The following is a 15,836-nucleotide window of genomic DNA, read 5'->3' as shown; positions in this document are numbered from 1 at the left end:
TGGGTATTAAAACACACTCAAGGGCCTTGGGTCAAATTACTTTAGGGGAAGGAAAGTAAGATGCTAGTACACCACCAGACCTCTTCAAGGAGCAGGCTGCAACCACGGTGTTTCACCCCTCACTTCTGAATAAACGCATGGCCTCACGTGGCCCCTGCAGTGCTGGTTTCCAGGCCACCAGGCCCAGCACAGCGGGCATCAGCTACATGCAGCTCCTGAGCACTTGACGGTAAGTGAAAATGAAGAATTTTACCAAAACAGGGGTCTCTAAGACCCTCTGAATGCCCTCCTGCCTCCCCAGAGCCACCTTTTAACCATCCTTTTACCTGTTTTCTCCGAGAACCTGGAACCCGCATCCAGCTGGCCCAGGAAGTCAGCCCCTCTGGTTTAGACAAGGTCACGTGACCCAGAAGCCCCGCCCCGCAGGCAGTCTGCAAGAGCTCTTTGTATTTTCTCCCAAATGGCGCATCTGAACCTCCAGTCCTGGCCTTGACCTGACTTCTGCCAAAGGACACGGGCTGCCCCACCTCTCACCTCATGCCTGGCCTGAATGTCCTCCACAGACTCCTTGTCCCTTTTTGTCGTGACCCAAAGCCCCCAGCTCCTGCAGGCCTGTGCCCTACCGCAGCGCTCCTTGAACACGCGGGACACGCAGACTCACAGACGCTTCAGACACACAGAGCGTTCCTACAGGTCACTGAGGCCTTTTTATTTTGCACACAGAACCACTGGGAATCCTGCCTGTGGACACCGGGAGATTACAATGTGGATACACGTGGTTCCAGACACTTGGTAGAAGCGAGGTGAGAAAAACAATGATTTGGGCCAATCACATGATTACAGAGCTAGGGTTTCCAGCAGGGTTCCAGGTGGTCGAGCTCGGCTTCTGCAGCAGGTCTAAGGAAGCAGTGAGGACATCACAGGAAGGGGAGAGGGCAGTTAACTACCAGAGGCCCCTGCGAGCACCGGCGGGGTGCCTTGAGCTGCCCGGGTAACATCAGGCGCAGGTCTAGCTGGTGGCTGGTGGCCACAGGGCTCAGGGACTGGTGGGCCCAGAGCTTACTTGGCGAGGGGGTTTCTGAAGCTCCTGCCGGCAAACTTGGCCTTGCTACCCAGCTCCTCTTCAATTCTTGGGAAGCAGGAGAAAGAAGGGGAGGGAAAGACAGGAGTCAAACCTCAACACAGTGTTTTCCCACCCAGAGAAGCAGTCAAAGGCACACTTCCTCCCAAGAGGTTAAGGACCCAGCACTTGCCCAGTTTGTCCAACTAATCCCCTAAATCTGAGCCTCTCGAGGATGCCAGGACAGAAGGGGATACAGCTTTCCGAATCCACCCAGTTCACCCAGCAAGTTGTCCACCTGCCGCCCCTTCTCCTTCCTTCCCTTCCCCCAATGCTTCTGAAGGACAAAGTGAAAGAAATGGCAGGATTGCTTTCTTACAATATTTAAAAAAAAATTTTTTTAAATGAAAGGACAACCCAGTTTCTTCAATAAATGGCATGGGGAAAAAAGGAGGGGGAATTCATTAGTGTGAACTCTGGATCCTAACATCAAAAAACCCCCAAACATACAAAAAACCCTTTGAGACAACCAGGGAGACACTAGATGAACAGACTTGGTGCTGACGCTACAGCATTACCACTAATCTTGGGCATTATCGTGGCAGAGCGGTTATGTTAAAAAACAAAGTCTTCATCTGAAAGGGATACATACAAGTGAAATTATACGATGCCTGGAATTTGCTTTAAAATTCTTCAGCAAAAAAAAGGATGTAAAGAGCCAAACACAGAGGAATACGGACAGCTGGTGTGTCTGGGTGACGGGGACACGGGGTCACGGGGTCCTTCACTGATTTTTTTATGTGCTTGGAATTTTCCAGGATACAGTTTTAGAGACTGGGTAATGTGGAAGGACTTATGAATGGATGTTCCTTTTCCCTCCAAGACCAGAAAAAGTACCAAGCACAACAGAAGGGCAGGTCTCCTGGGGCTGCCCAAGGTCACGCCAAGACAAAGGGGGAGGGACCAGAAGTCCACAGGCTCTGAACGGTGGAAACCCTGCTGTTTGCTCCTTGGCAATTTTCCTTCATCTTTCTGAGCTACAGTATCCTTGTCCACAAAACAAGGGTGCTAAATGAGAGAATCACTAAGGCTTCCTTGTGGCTCCCCAAATTCTGTGACTAAGTTATCCAAGGGGCACCTGTTCTCTCTCCCACCAGAAGCTGGCAGCACTGTGTGCACCAGGACTGCTCTGGGGCCCCAACCTAACACTGGTCCGGCCAGGGCCCCTGTCCCCATGGTACACGCCCCGCAGAGCCAGGAGCTCCACGTGGAGGCCACATCCACACACCCGGCGCAGGCATCCTCTTTACCTGAGGATCTGGTTGTACTTGGCCAAGCGCTCAGATCGGCAGGGTGCACCAGTCTTGATCTGGAAGAAATGAAAGGCTGCGGTTGCTGGCAGTGGACACTGAGTTTTGTGGGCATCTTGGGCAAGGGGGAGGGGCCAGGGCAGGGAGAGAATTTCTTCAGGAGGCTCTCTGTCCACAGGAAAGAGGGGATAAAAGGGGCACCGAGGACCCCATTCTGCCCCCCACCCCAGACTGTGTTCAGGCAGGTGAGGTTGGAGAGAAGCAGCAAGGATGACTTTCATCCCAGGGGGCTCTTTACCTGCCCAGTGCAGAGCCCCACCACCAGGTCAGCGATGAAGGTATCTTCAGTCTCCCCGGAGCGATGCGACACCATGACGCCCCACCCGTTGGACTGGGCCAGCTTGCACCTAGAAGCCAGAACCACCCAGACCATGGCTCCACTGCCTGGTCCCCTGAGGCCATGACACGTCACCCCTGTAGGGCGCCAGGGGCAGCAGCCAAGCTCCAAACTGCTGGGGAAGATGACACCCTACCCTTCTCTGACCTCCCACAGCCTGAGGACCTTCTCAGCCCTCTAGTCACACTAGAAAATCTTGGTTCAGCCTCCTCGAGGGAGAGAAATGAATGTCCTCTGATGCACACTCTCCATGTGAAATTAAATCACAAGTGTAGGGCCACCAAGTGGTCAGAATTAGGCCCCAACTGCCCAATGTCCCCATCCACTTGGTGCCATCACTTATGGCTTTTTTTTAACAAAGGTACTGGGGATTGAACCCAGGACCTCGTGCATGCTAAGCACGTGCTCTTCCACTAAACTAGACCCACCCCCTTCATCGCTTACTATAAAAGCCACCTGGAGTTCAAGCTTTGCAGCATGGTTAGAGCTCCAGCCAGGAGGGGCCCCCACACCAGATCCACAGCCCCTCCCTCTGTGTGGGCTGCCCCAAGGGCACTCACGCCTGCAGGGACTCGGTCACGGAGCCAATCTGGTTCACTTTCAGCAGAAGGCAGTTGCACGACTTCTCGGCCACGGCCTTGGAAATCCGCTTTGGGTTGGTCACTGTGAGGTCATCCCCCACCACCTGGATTCCTGCGCTGGCAGTGAACTTCTGCCAAGCTTCCCAGTCATCCTGGTCGAAGGGGTCTTCGATAGACACCACTGAGGACAGGAGAGCGTGTTTCAGCAGTGTGGCCTCCCAGGCCGCTGACTGGCAACCCCCATGGAGCCTCACCCTTCTCACCAATGGATAGGCTCCATTCCCTGACGCACGTCCTGGAAACACCTGCCCTCCCAACCCACTCCTGACAGGGCACAAGTCCCCTGCGACCCTGGGACCCCACGGTCGTTAAGTGGGACACTTATTGCCCAGGGTGGTTTGTGTCTTGGCTCCACCTCCAGCAAGTTATCTTAGCTGAGCGTTAAACACAGGGACTGAGAGAGTCTTCCTGGTCTGAACACCTGCTCCATCCACTGCTGAGTGCCATGGGGCAAGTCCTAACCCACTCTGTGCCTTGGGCCCCCCATCTGTGTGCATCTGAGAAGTGCCCGGCGATTCTGGGTCTCAAGGCTCCATTCCTCACTGTCAACAAGAGCCAGGACCACATCTGCTCAGGATGACAGTGATAAGGTGATCACTCACCTGGGTAGTCCCTGATGAAGGACTTGTACAGGTCAGCCAGCTGGTCAGGTGTGATGTACCTGCTGGGGTCATCAGGTGACTTGAAGTCCAGGTCATACTTGCCCGACCTGAAGAACTCCGAGGCGGCCACGTCCATGCCAATGACCACCTTGTCGGAGTAGCCGGCCTTCCCGATGGCATTCTTCAGCAGCTCCAGGGCTGGAGACAGAGGGTGGCGACAAGTTTGGAAACCAGGTAGGGAGAGATAAAACTCCCCTTTACCAGTTGCCAACTGGGAACCGTAACAGAAGACAAGACCGAGAGGTGCTCTGGCCCCAGCCATCCATCTCAACGACGACCCCAGTTGCTTTTTTCTGCTACGGAGCAAGAAACCATTGGCCAGGGCCCCGAGTGCATCGCCAAGTGGGAAATTCAGTCTCGATTCTAGGAGGGTTTCTCACTGACAAATGCTCCCAGATTTAGCACCAGGAACAGCTGTGCCAGCCAAGATACAGTTACAGTCACCAGCTGAAATAAGCCGCCCCAAGGAAAGGGCTTGACCTAGAGCCCCGGCTGCAGTCCGAGGGAGCCGGGGAAGGGAGCCCTGTGGGCGGGGCCCCACCTCCAGCTCAGACTCCGCTGGGGAAGCCGACAAGGACTCTGGCTCCGGTTCCACAAAGGTCCCCGAATTGCTAGGTTAAACTATCAGAAAGGACTGTTTTGTTTTTTTTAAAGGTTAAAATGGCCAAACACCAGCAGTTTCATATGGCTGACTCCAACAGCAAGATAGACATTTTCTTCCACTGTCCTTGAAGGTGGTGAAACACTCGGAACTGGATTTTTTCTAAAACAAAAAGCTCAGCCATGAATTCTTGTCCTATGACTTTCTGTATGCCCTGCTCCCACTTTAATCCTGTGTCTAAGGATTAGGCTGGAGCTTGCGTCAGCATTACCGTGGCTGGGCGACCTTAACAGTGACCTGCCACGTCCTGACCCTGAGCGTCTCCCAGAGCACGGTGTGGGCTGTGGACCTCCGCCTCCTTTTGTCACGTGGAGAAGGGACACCAAGAGGAAAGACTGCCTCCCTACCCCATAGTTGGCCCAGCTTAAACAAATCCCTAGTCCATTCAGAAGTCAAACTAGTAAGGAAATTGGTTATTAAAAAAAAAAAAAAGAAAAAAAAATGAAGCACCAGTCCCCACGTCCCCCCAACTCCTGTCCGTAGTGTTTCCCGTTCTGCCACCAGATGCACGAGGGTGGGGAAGGGCAGCGTCCGGGGAGTGGGGGTGCTCGGAAACTGGGGGTCCCTCCGGCGCCTCTACCTTCTTTGTTCTCCAGGATGTTGGGAGCGAAGCCGCCCTCGTCCCCCACGTTGGTGGCGTCCTTCCCGTATTTCTCCTTGATGACGTTCTTCAGGTTGTGGTAGACCTCTGCTCCAATGCGCATGGCTTCTCGGAAGCTCTCGGCCCCGACGGGGAGGATCATGAACTCCTGCATGGCCAGCTTGTTGCCCGCGTGGGAGCCACCATTGATGACGTTGAAAGCCTGGGGGGAGAGAGAGAAGTATAGCTCCTGCCCGGAAAGCTTCCGCCTGGAGAGCCCCCACCAGCCGTGCGGCTCCCACGTGGTGCCCGAGTGGTTGTGAAGGGTCACCTGGTCTTTCTTAACCACGGTCACCATCACAAGTGCCACCGTCCCAAACACTGGTGGCTGCCCCAGTGAGTGCTCACACCAACAAGGCAGGTACGATTTTCATCGCTTGTCAACAATCAAGGTGACGGGTGCAGGGAAGCTGGGTCACCTGCTCAAGGTCACTCCCAGCAAGGGCGGTGCACTGGTCTGCAGCTGAGCCCCGCCCCAGCCTGCTCGCACCCACGTGCTGGAGGGTCACACGTGGGTGGGGTCACGACGCAGGAGGTCCTGGGTCCCCATGAGGAAGTGGATGCTTCCTCACGTGGGAAGTGCCCACAAGCCACTCACCGGGACTGGCAGGATGACCTCGGAGTTGCCAGCCAGGTCAGCAATGTGGCGGTACAGGGGCACCCCCTTCTCCACAGCTCCGGCCTTGCAGACAGCCAGGGACACTCCCAGGATGGCGTTCGCACCAAACTTAGCTAGAACAGGAACAGGGTTCAGGGTTCAGGGTTCATTGATAGGATTTCTCACTCCCAGGCCCTCCCCCAGCCGGCCTTCCCACCTGTGCCCCTGCCATGTGCACCCCGGACTGTATTCTCAAACTTCTCCCTCTATCTCCTTTCCATGTTCATGCTAGAAATGCAAATGGCCTTCCGCGGACACTCATCTGCTTTTTCCCCTAAAGACAAAGCCCTTTCTTTGGTCCGTGGAATTCTGGAAAATTCCACAAATTGCTCGATTATAAAGCACAAACCTCTTTGAGTAACCCCATACATATGCTGCTGTCAGCTGGCTAGGCTCCTGATTTTTAAAAATGTGATGTATTAAAGTGGGGCGAGGACATGGACGGTCCTGTAACTCATTGTTAGGGAAGCTATGACCTCGTCCCAGGGGACTTAAAGGGTCTCCAGGAGACGCCGCCGTTCCCCCGGCAGCAGCCACCTCGCGCACTCACACTTATTTTCCGTGCCGTCCATCTCTATCATCAGCTTGTCGATCTTCTCCTGCTCCACGACGCTCAGCTTCTGTGGGAGAAGGGAGGAGAAGCTGCTCGGGAGGGCGGGGGCCTCTACCTGCATGACCCCTGCACGCCTGACACGGAACCAGAAACTCCTGGAACCGTGCAAAGTCCAAGGCAGCTCTGTGTTACCCATGGGTTTGGTAGGCAAAAAAGGGGGGACCATGAAGAGGAAACGGGGAGACACCACACTGCCCTTTACTTGCTTTAAGAGCATCAGACATTTCTCCAAGCGCTAGAGTGCCAAGCACGTGATGCGCAAGACCCGGCCCCTGTGTCCTAAAGGTGAGTCTACGGAGGGAGCCAGCGTTACACTGGGAGGCAGAATTGTCTGGTTCTTTTTAAAGGGGTTATACCCAAGTAGTGTGACTTTCAGGGCAATAAATAAAAGAACTCATTGTTCTTTATCTGAAGAGCTGCACTTCTCAGAGTCAGTTTCTGCTGTCACTGGGCTGTCCCCAATGATAGCAAACTCCATCTTCCGTTGGGAGATTTGAGTTTTGCAGGCAGCCTATAATCATTTAGCAACATGTTTGATGACTGATCAAAATAAATATTTTTGGTGAAAATATAAATGAAATTGGTGTCTTAAAAACTGGATTAAAGTAATGTAACAAAAATCAGCATTACTTTAAAAATGTCATAATTGAATCATAACAGTATATAATTTTACCTGTAATGTTCTTCACAAGGAAACTAAAATATGAAAAGGAAATCATCTTTAAGCCCATCATGACACATTAACCATTTGGCATCTTTTGCTTTTTTGACAGGGCATCTTTGGATAAAGTTAGAAGCCACTGCAGCAGATGGCTCGAGGCCAGCCCTCAATAAGAGTCACACTGAAGTATGTTTGCCCCAAGAAAAGAAAAATGTCCAAGAAAGCCCTGCTTATTGCAGGTGATGCCAGGTGAAGGCACCGGGGCACAAAGAACAGGAGTGTGTGTGGGGAGGGACCCAGGAGACTGGGAGGGAGGGCCTGGCAGGACAGTGATAAGCCAGTCTGTCTAGGGGCCACATAGGCTAGGCCAGCTGGGGAGAGAAACAGCAGAGGAGCCACCTGCCACCAGCATCCCGGGTGGAGTCAGGAGAGGGCCTACACCCAAGAGAACACATGAGGCCGAGGCCGGGTCTGGACCTGTGAGTTATGGAGGCGGGGCCCGGGAGGGGCGATAAATGATTGCCCAGTAGATGGGTGTTGGGTCCCCAGGCCTGCTTAACCTACAGCAGCTTTACTTTTATCTGTGTAACATACTGAGGCTCCAAGTAAGATTTTATTTAACAAGAGTTCTGCTTGTTTAAAAAAAAGGGGGGGGGCAGTAGAAACACTACAGTAACTCCACAGTTCATGAAAAATGAGTCAGTCGCCACGGATACTACCTTCAACACCCCAGGAACTGCCCTGACAACCGGCATCCTAACGCCCCAAAGGTCAAGACGGTTGCAGGGCAGCATTGAGGCTCCCAGACAGCCTCCATCCCCGAGACTGAACTCCATGTGCTGTTAGACATGGATGCACAGGCAGAGGGCGGGTGAGCAAAGGCAAAATTATTTGCATGCACTACAGGGAATCCAACCGGCTTCTTTAGCTCTCAGAATAAGCTCTTCCATGAACAGGAAAGCCCGCTGGCCTGGCCTGGGGGACGCTCTGATGGCATTAATATACATTAGTTACCAGGAGGCAGGTCCTACCTTGCTAACCAGGGCAGGCGCAATAGTTTTATTGATGTGCTCAACAGCCTTTGAGACACCTAGAAGGAATAATCAAATCAAATTACTGACATAATGAGAAACAGGCTTGAGCAGCTTTGCTGGGGAGAACTACTGACCATGTTAACCCGGATATTCGGAAACTACCAAAAGACATTCCATGGGACCTCCTTCAAACCCCCATCGCCCTCTCCCTCTGAATGGGAGGGCTTTCTGGCCCAGTCTGAGTGCTCTCACCTAGGACCCCCAAGGGTTAGAGCCACACACAGAGCAACCATCTCAGAATGTCTGGAGGGAGGTTAGTTGGCAAGACCATGCACCGGACAGGCCAGCTGCAGAGACTGAAGGATGTCTAACGTGTTACCTGTGTGCACAAGGCTGGTGCCAGGAACTCGTTAATATACTTAACGGGTCTGGAGACACCTGACCAGCAGAGGTTGATAGAGAAGGAAAAAGTAAGACTCAGAAGAGAACAGGCTTCGAAGGACACTGAGTGAGAGGAAACAGGAAGGTGGGGAGAATGCTGTGGGGACCATGCACTCAACCTCACGACACCCAGGCCCTGTCCTGCTCCAGGCAAGCAGCTGCCTGGGCTATGGGCCTGGCAACCCGGGGAGAGCTCTCTGTAGATCTCCGAGCAGGACCGAAGATGCTGCCTTCCTCTGGGGAAACTGCTGCTACCTGGGGGGCCCAGAGTCTTCCAACCTTCCCTCGTTACTGCCCCTCCCCCACAGCCTTTTCAGACTGTTTTCCTGAACCGCCCTCCCCTGGACAGTTAACAGCAGACATGTGTGGGGCTGTGCATCTGTTTACAGGGTGTGGTGATTCAGAGGGCCAGGAACCATGAACTATCATACTGTCTCTGCCTCCTCTCCTGGACCACTTTCTGCCCCAGGGGGTGACAGCGCCCCTTCTGAGGATGTGAGATCTAGCCCTCTCAGCTTTCCTGCAACGTGGCCACACAGGTTCTCCCTACAGAAAGGTGAACGTTGCAAAACCAAGTCCGTCTGTATAAGCCCACCAGAGGCTGGCTCTGCCAGAGCGGGGCTTCTGTGAATCAGTCAACAGAAAGATCGAAGGATGACTAATCCATCAGTGCTGAGCCATCAGCCAGACCTTTGGATGTTTCCCTCCTCTGAGACCAGACCCTCGAGGAGAACCAATGGCCTGCAAGGCCCAGAGCCCTCCAGGAGAAAGAGGCGGCTTCTCATTAGTTAACGTGTTTTCTTCTAATCCTATGTTCCCTGGCCCAGCGAGGAGTTCTCAGACTGCAGACAAACCGCAGTGGAGATAAGCGTTAGGGCTCCTGAACTTACAGGCCCGGGAACGCTGCAGGCAGCCTGCCAGCTCTCCCCGTCGGGCGTACACAAGCGCCCTCAACACCTTGGGCCGAATCAGAGGTTTTCCCCCTCAAACGCAAGCCATGGGGGTGGGCGGGAGGCTGTGGCCACCAGGAGTTGGGCTGGAGGTGCAGAGCCACCTCGCCCGGGAGGTGGGCCTGGGTCCTGACTCACCTTTCCCCATGTAGCGCGTCTTGTCATTGTCCCGGAGCTCCAGGGCCTCGTAGATGCCCGTTGATGCACCACTGGGCACAGCAGCTCTGAAGAGACCTGGACGGTGAGAGGGAGAGGGGACAACAGCGCCGATGAAGAACAGTCCCAGCCCTCACCCAAGTCACTCCCCTCCCCCAGGGGCATCGGCCCTTAGGCAACACTGCTACTTCCCTCCCCCGACTGGAGGCTCATGCTCTGTTCCTCCTGCCCTGCCCGTTTTTGATTCTGCTCTGCAGATCCTACAGCAAAGCTGATGAGTTCCTCCAGCGTAAAGAAAAAGGTCCGGGGCAGAGCTTCCTGAATTCTAATGTGCGCACATTTCACCTGTGGATTAAGACATAGACTTCGAAATGGGAGGTTTGGGAGTCCACGTCTCTAACGAGTTCCCAGTGGGTGCCTGCGGCTGATCTGGGGACCACCCCCAGGAGCACTGCCTGGCAGAAATACAACAAAAGCCACTTACGGTCTTTGAGATTTTCTAGTAGCTAGTAACCAATAAAAACATTGAGATGGTTTAGACAGTCCAGCTTTACAGCGCTGTTGCCAAGTTTCCCCTAGACAACTGAGATCGGGTTGCGAGCTTTCAAGTCCTAAAAGTGTTGGCTCAAGAGGAACCTCTACAGGTTTGCTTCAGTTTAGGCAGCAATAAATACTACTTGGGGGTTCCCTGGAAACCAGAAAACAGGATAGATTGGAAGATTCGAAGAAAAAGGAATAAGGACAACAAAGGAGCAGAGTTTAATAACACTGGAGCACAAGCGAGCTCGCACTGCGCCGTCCTGCAGACGCAGAGACCAGACATCTAACTGGCCATCTGGCTAAACCCAAACTGTGGAACATAAAAATGACACATCTTAGAGAAGGACAGACAGTATCAAGAAAGGTACTGAGGAGCTCCACTCACATAGGCCAGACAGGTTTAGGGGAGCAGGAAGTGTAGGCGGCCTCTGAATCTACTTGAAACTGTAAGGGGTTTCCCCATGTGAGGTGTGCCAAGAACTGCTGGGGGCGTGGGGATGTGAAGGCAGATGAACAAAGAGGAAAATATCAGCCAGGTATTTGGTCACGCGATCTGCCAGCATGCCAGTCACCCACTGCAGTGACAGTGTGCGAACAGCAGGACACACGTTCTTCTTGACCCAGGCCCCTGCTTTCCATGTATCCATCAGGACTGGACTAGGTGAGAAGTGATGAAAGCGAGAGTGACCCTAGCGTCAACTATGGACTTTGGGTGATGATGTGTCAGTGCAGGTCTGACTGTAACAAAGGTGCCACTCTGGTGGGGGTGTTGACAGTGGAGACAGAGAGTAGGTGGAAATGCTCTGTAACTTCTGCTCAATTTTGCTGTGAACCTAGAATTGTTCTAAAAAATAAATTCTATGAAAGAAAAATTGATGAAAGGCTCTTAACAAATTCAAGATTTCCTTTTTTTTTCTTGAAAAGGATTAAGATGCATGAGAGAAAGTTCCATTTGTTTAAAATGTCAAAATATATTAATTTTAGTCACTCTAGAGTTTCAAAGAAAATGCCCCCTCCCAACAATCTTCTAGTGTCTTGGGTCTTTCTTCGTTGTTCAAAGTCCATTAATTTCCAAGTGGAAAGTTCCACTCTGACTGAGCGAGCTGGTCTCATAAATGGAGAGGAAATTCTCGGCATCCTCCAAGAACCCATGGTATTTGCCACGAGGCGTGTGCCCAGAAGGTATCGTGTTCTGAGCCTGTAACCACAGGTGGACTTCTGCCCAATGAATCTAGATTCAGGGGCTTCGATTCCTGGGCCAGGGGAAGGGAGAACAGGAAGGGAAGGGCTGGAGGCTCCGTGGCCAGGCCTGTGATTCACAGCCCGTGACTCAGCTCTGACTGGCAGCTGCGCTCAGCGCCGAGGCTGCCCGAGGCTCCTTTCCCGCCCTCACCCACTGTGTCCACTTAGAGGACAGCTGAGACACTGCTGGAGGTAACATGGGGCTAAGGAAGCACCCGATTTTCTTAAAGCTTAAAAAAAAGGGGGGGGAGCTTTTAAAGGTCCCCATTATGTTCTTTTCTCATGTGGGCAAATTCCTCTGAAGAGGACTTATAGCCAGGTAAAAACTGAGCCTCTGGAATGTTCCAACACCCAAAAGTAAAAACTCTGTCTGACTCTCTTTAGAATGATTTCTGGAGACAGAGATAAAAGCGCTATATATACACTTGCGTTCCTCTCGTCTCTTTCCTTTTCAAGGAAGAAAGGGCCATCCGATCACATCGTGTCTACTTATTTGGTCACAGCAAGCTGTGAGCGCACTACTGATGGCCCTTTTAGGGACAAGGTATCACCTTACTTCTCTTCCTCACTGACCTAGGAGCCAACCTGTGTTGTTTGAAATACCAAGAAGAAGGCAAGTGCCTCTTGCCTCACAGCCCTCCCGACCTCCCCGCGCTGCGAATCACAGCCTGCCAGCACATGCAGGCCAGAAAGACTTTTACAACAGACTTTTTCCTGCCTAAGGCTCTGTCATTTTAAGTTTTACCTTTGGCGGTGTAGAGATCCACCTCGACAGTGGGGTTCCCACGGGAGTCGAAGATCTCCCTGGCATGGACCTTGAGGATAGACATGGTGGATTTCTGTGGAGAAACACAGTTCATATTTCCCATAAAGCATAATGCAGCCCCAGCTCACTAGCCAAGGGGTCACTTCTGAGGATTCCTAGACTAGAAAGGGTCGGCATGGGCTGAAAATTGGATGTAGGAAGGTGGACAGGAGTGGGAAAAAAAGCCTGCTGGAAAGTAGTAGGAATTGATCCTAAAAAAGTACACTGGGGGCAGCTCTGCAAGGCATTAAACCCCAGTAACTCAGCTCTTGTCCTGTAAGCAAGGGAAGTCTAACTGTGTGTGCTGACGGCCTGCAGAGCAGCTGCAGGGGAGGCAGTCTGGAGCTGCTTATGGTCCTCAGTGGCCAATGGGGGTTGGCACAGGAAGGGAAAGGTACCAAGTCAGGACCAAGGGGACATGAAGGTCACAAGCAAACCCATCTAGGACTGAAAAAAAAGTGGGGGGGCGGGGGACAGGGAGAAGGTGAGAGACCAGGAGGATTATATGGTCTCTAGTGGAATAGTGAATTAAAAGTTGAGAATGGGGGGGAAGGTACAGCTTAAGTGGTAGAGCACATGCTTAGCATGCATGAGGTCCTAGGTTTAATCCCCAGTACCTCCATTAAAAATAAATGAATAAATAAATAAAACTAATTACCCCCCCCAAAAACAAAAAACAAACAAAGAAGTTGAGAACATAATTCACATTAAACTTGAGGTAGCAGTAAGATGTTCAATTGGTAGATACTGGATAATCGGTTAGAAATGCTGAGTCTGGAGGCCAGGAATGAGCTCCTTGGTCTGTGTGCTGTAATCTTTACCAATTTCTGGGCCTTTCAAACCTCGCAGTACTTGGGTCTTCAGCAAGACAGGGCACACCAATAATGTTATCTAATTAGTGTTTTTTTCAGTGGGCATTTCACTCCACTTAAAAAACTTAATTATGAAATAATCATGATTTGTAACTAGAGGAAAAGGTTCTATCTCTGAGCACCAGGCTACACCAGCAGAAGAGGCTTCCTTTGAAAATACCCTTAAAAAAAAAAAAAAAGGATTTGCAGCTATAGAGAGCAAACAGCAAGTCCTCAAAGCCTCTTTCTTGCTTTTTCCGCCAGGGGTTCTCCAAGGAAGAAACTAACTGAACAACTTATAGGACTAAAATGGATGAGAGGAACTGAATTAGTGTTCAGTAGCCATTAACTTGCTGGGCTCCCCTCCAGTACCTTCTCCGGAATGTTCTGAAGCAGCAAATGGCATTTTTTTTTTAAGTTTCAAAATTAGATACCGAAGTCACTTCTGTGGCTTTGTCATCTATGTAACAATGGAGTTTTATTCATTGGCCAATAAAAAGGTATCTAGTTTTTGTCTACCATCTTACAAAAAGGCAAATTTGTTTAAACATATTTTCTAGTTTTAAAATTTAACTTTGAGTTTTGGCAAACCATATAACTGTGTAACATGTTCATCTCTCCAAAAGGTCCCCTCAGGTCATTTCCAGTCACTGCCCCCCACCCCATGCCATTCTTAGGCTATCGCTAATTTACTTTATAGATTTTGGGGGCAGTTAAAAAAAATTTTTTTAGATGTACTTTTTTTCTGTGGCGGGGAGACAATTAGGTTTATTTATTCATTTTTTAAATGGAGGCACTGGGGGTTGAACTCAGGACCTCGTGCATGCTAAGCATGTGCTCTACGACTGAGCTGTACCCTGCCTGCTAGATGTACTTTTAGATACATGTTCATTACACTACCTACAGTACCTTACAGTAAAGATTTCATTTTTTGTTTCATTTTAGTGATATAAGACAAGGTATTCCACTTATTTCATGACTTAAAAATAAAATTCAATTTATCTTTAAATTGGATAGGAAAACTTTTCTCCCAAGTCATTAAAAATCAGGGCACACAGACAGGGAGGAAGGTGGGTCTGGTTAGGAGGCTGCAGAGCTTTTTATCTGTCTGGACCGAACCCAGGACAAGGGACACCATGAGTGGTCCGGGCAGCCAGGGCCGAGATGTGCCCCGGAGGCACGTCAACCGGTCACCACATCACCCAGGAGGAAAACCACATTACAGAAGAAGCAGGGGACAGGAAGTTTTCTCAAAATACATCCTTTTTATGTTAGATCAGGGGCCGATTGTTGGGGGCCAGCCCGGGGAGCCCGGAGCAGCTCGTGCCCGACTTGGGCGAGGTCGCCTGGAGGGCTTCCTGATGACCTAACGGCTTTGATTCAGTCTCAAGAACAAGCACCCTTTGAAGTCAGATTAATCCCTGCTCACTCCAGAGCAGCGACGGGTTGGACACCCAGACGCTGGAAGGCAGGCCGAGGGCCACCGGCCGGAGGCAGGGTTGCGGAGGCCAGGCGAGTTGCAGCTTCCCGAGCATCTCTTTTCCGGCCCCTTCCTCCATTTTAGGAAGGGCCTGGCTTTCATGAGCACGCGGGTTAGGCCTGTACCGCTCCCCCAAACCTCCCACCCTCCCCGCCTGCTGTCCTGGGTGACCGCGTGTTCTTCAGTACGCAGCCCCGTAATTCGTAAACACAGGCCGAGCAACACCTTCCCCTCCGGGGACATCAGAGCCCCCGCCTCGGGCCGTGACTCTGGCCCGCGGAAGCCGGCTCGCACGCGCCGACCCATCCCTTCCCCGCCGAACCCCCGGGCACGCCGTCTGAGGGCCAAGGGCGCCCGCGGGCCCGGGGAACCCACGCGCCGCCCGCCTAGGCGCTTGCTCGACAGCCCTTCCTCAAGTCCTCACCCGGTCGCCGGAGGTCGTCGCCCGAGAAAGAAGCTGAGGGTGCTGCAGACACCGAGGCCGAGCGTTTACCGTAAAGGTCCGAGCGCTCCGAGTACCGCGAGCTCGTCTTGCGCTGCTAGCCGGGACTTCCTGCCCAGCCCAGAAGACCCCGCCCACTTCCCCGCCCCTCTGGCCCGCCCCCCCCGCGCCGCCTGGCCATTGGCCCGGAGCGCCGTCACTCGGGCCCTCGCCCCCGAGCAGGGGCGGGACTGCAGCCGCCGTGGCGGCCGGGAGGAGGGGGCGACGCCCCGGGGAGGTGGGGCGGGGCCGGGTTCCGGCGCCTCAAGGCTGTGTGGGGGTGCGGGCGAGCCCCCGAGCCCATTCGCTCTCGCCCGGGGCTGGGTCCCAACGCTGAGCGGAGTTTGAGGCGCTTGGGCCCCGGGGGAGGGGCGGGATGGCGCGGCCGACATGAGGGCTCGGGGCTCCGTCACGTACTTCGAGTCCCGCACGCACGCAGCGTCCCTCCGGCGCCGCCCGTCCCCCAGGACCTTGGTGACGACCTTCGCGGCCCGCCCTTCGCGGCCGCCCCACCCCTCGCCCCTCTGCGCGGTGCCCGAGACCCCCGCGGCCT

The 15,836-nt window shown here is 52.9% G+C and overlaps 1 protein-coding gene across 2 annotated transcripts; it reads right to left on the bottom strand.

The window, feature by feature from the left end:
- Positions 1-679: 679 nt before the first annotated feature.
- ENO1 (enolase 1) lies at positions 680-15,374 on the bottom strand. 2 transcript variants are annotated; one of them, XM_074377504.1, is made up of 12 exons: positions 15,227-15,374; positions 12,412-12,505; positions 9,867-9,962; positions 8,717-8,775; positions 6,580-6,649; positions 5,970-6,103; positions 5,312-5,534; positions 4,011-4,208; positions 3,328-3,529; positions 2,669-2,777; positions 2,371-2,429; positions 680-1,129 (listed from the first exon to the last, which is right to left on the bottom strand). In XM_074377504.1, the coding sequence occupies exons 2-12, from the start codon at positions 12,494-12,496 to the stop codon at positions 1,060-1,062; spliced, it is 1,305 nt and encodes a 434-aa protein (XP_074233605.1). In that variant the 5' UTR covers positions 12,497-12,505; positions 15,227-15,374; the 3' UTR covers positions 680-1,059. The 2 variants fall into 2 exon arrangements, with proteins under 2 accessions (XP_074233605.1, XP_074233604.1); XM_074377503.1 differs by lacking the exon at positions 8,717-8,775 and adding an exon at positions 8,335-8,393 and having other exon boundaries at positions 15,227-15,373.
- Between the last annotated feature and the right edge of the window lie 462 nt (positions 15,375-15,836).

The sequence above is a fragment of the Camelus bactrianus genome, chromosome 13 (assembly GCF_048773025.1).
Source record: "Camelus bactrianus isolate YW-2024 breed Bactrian camel chromosome 13, ASM4877302v1, whole genome shotgun sequence".
Lineage (NCBI taxonomy): Eukaryota > Metazoa > Chordata > Mammalia > Artiodactyla > Camelidae > Camelus > Camelus bactrianus.
This window is presented reverse-complemented; position numbering and strand designations above follow the sequence as displayed.

Coding starts and splice junctions, on each gene's coding strand:
- ENO1 (XM_074377504.1), bottom strand. CDS start 12,496: ATGTCTATCCTCAAGGTCCATGCCAGGGAGATCTTCGACTCCCGTGGG. Junction 6,104..6,579: donor GGACGGCACGGAAAATAAGT/GTGAGTGCGCGA, acceptor TTCCTGTTCTAG/CTAAGTTTGGTGCGAACGCC. Junction 2,778..3,327: donor GTGACCGAGTCCCTGCAGGC/GTGAGTGCCCTT, acceptor TCTGGCTTCTAG/GTGCAAGCTGGCCCAGTCCA.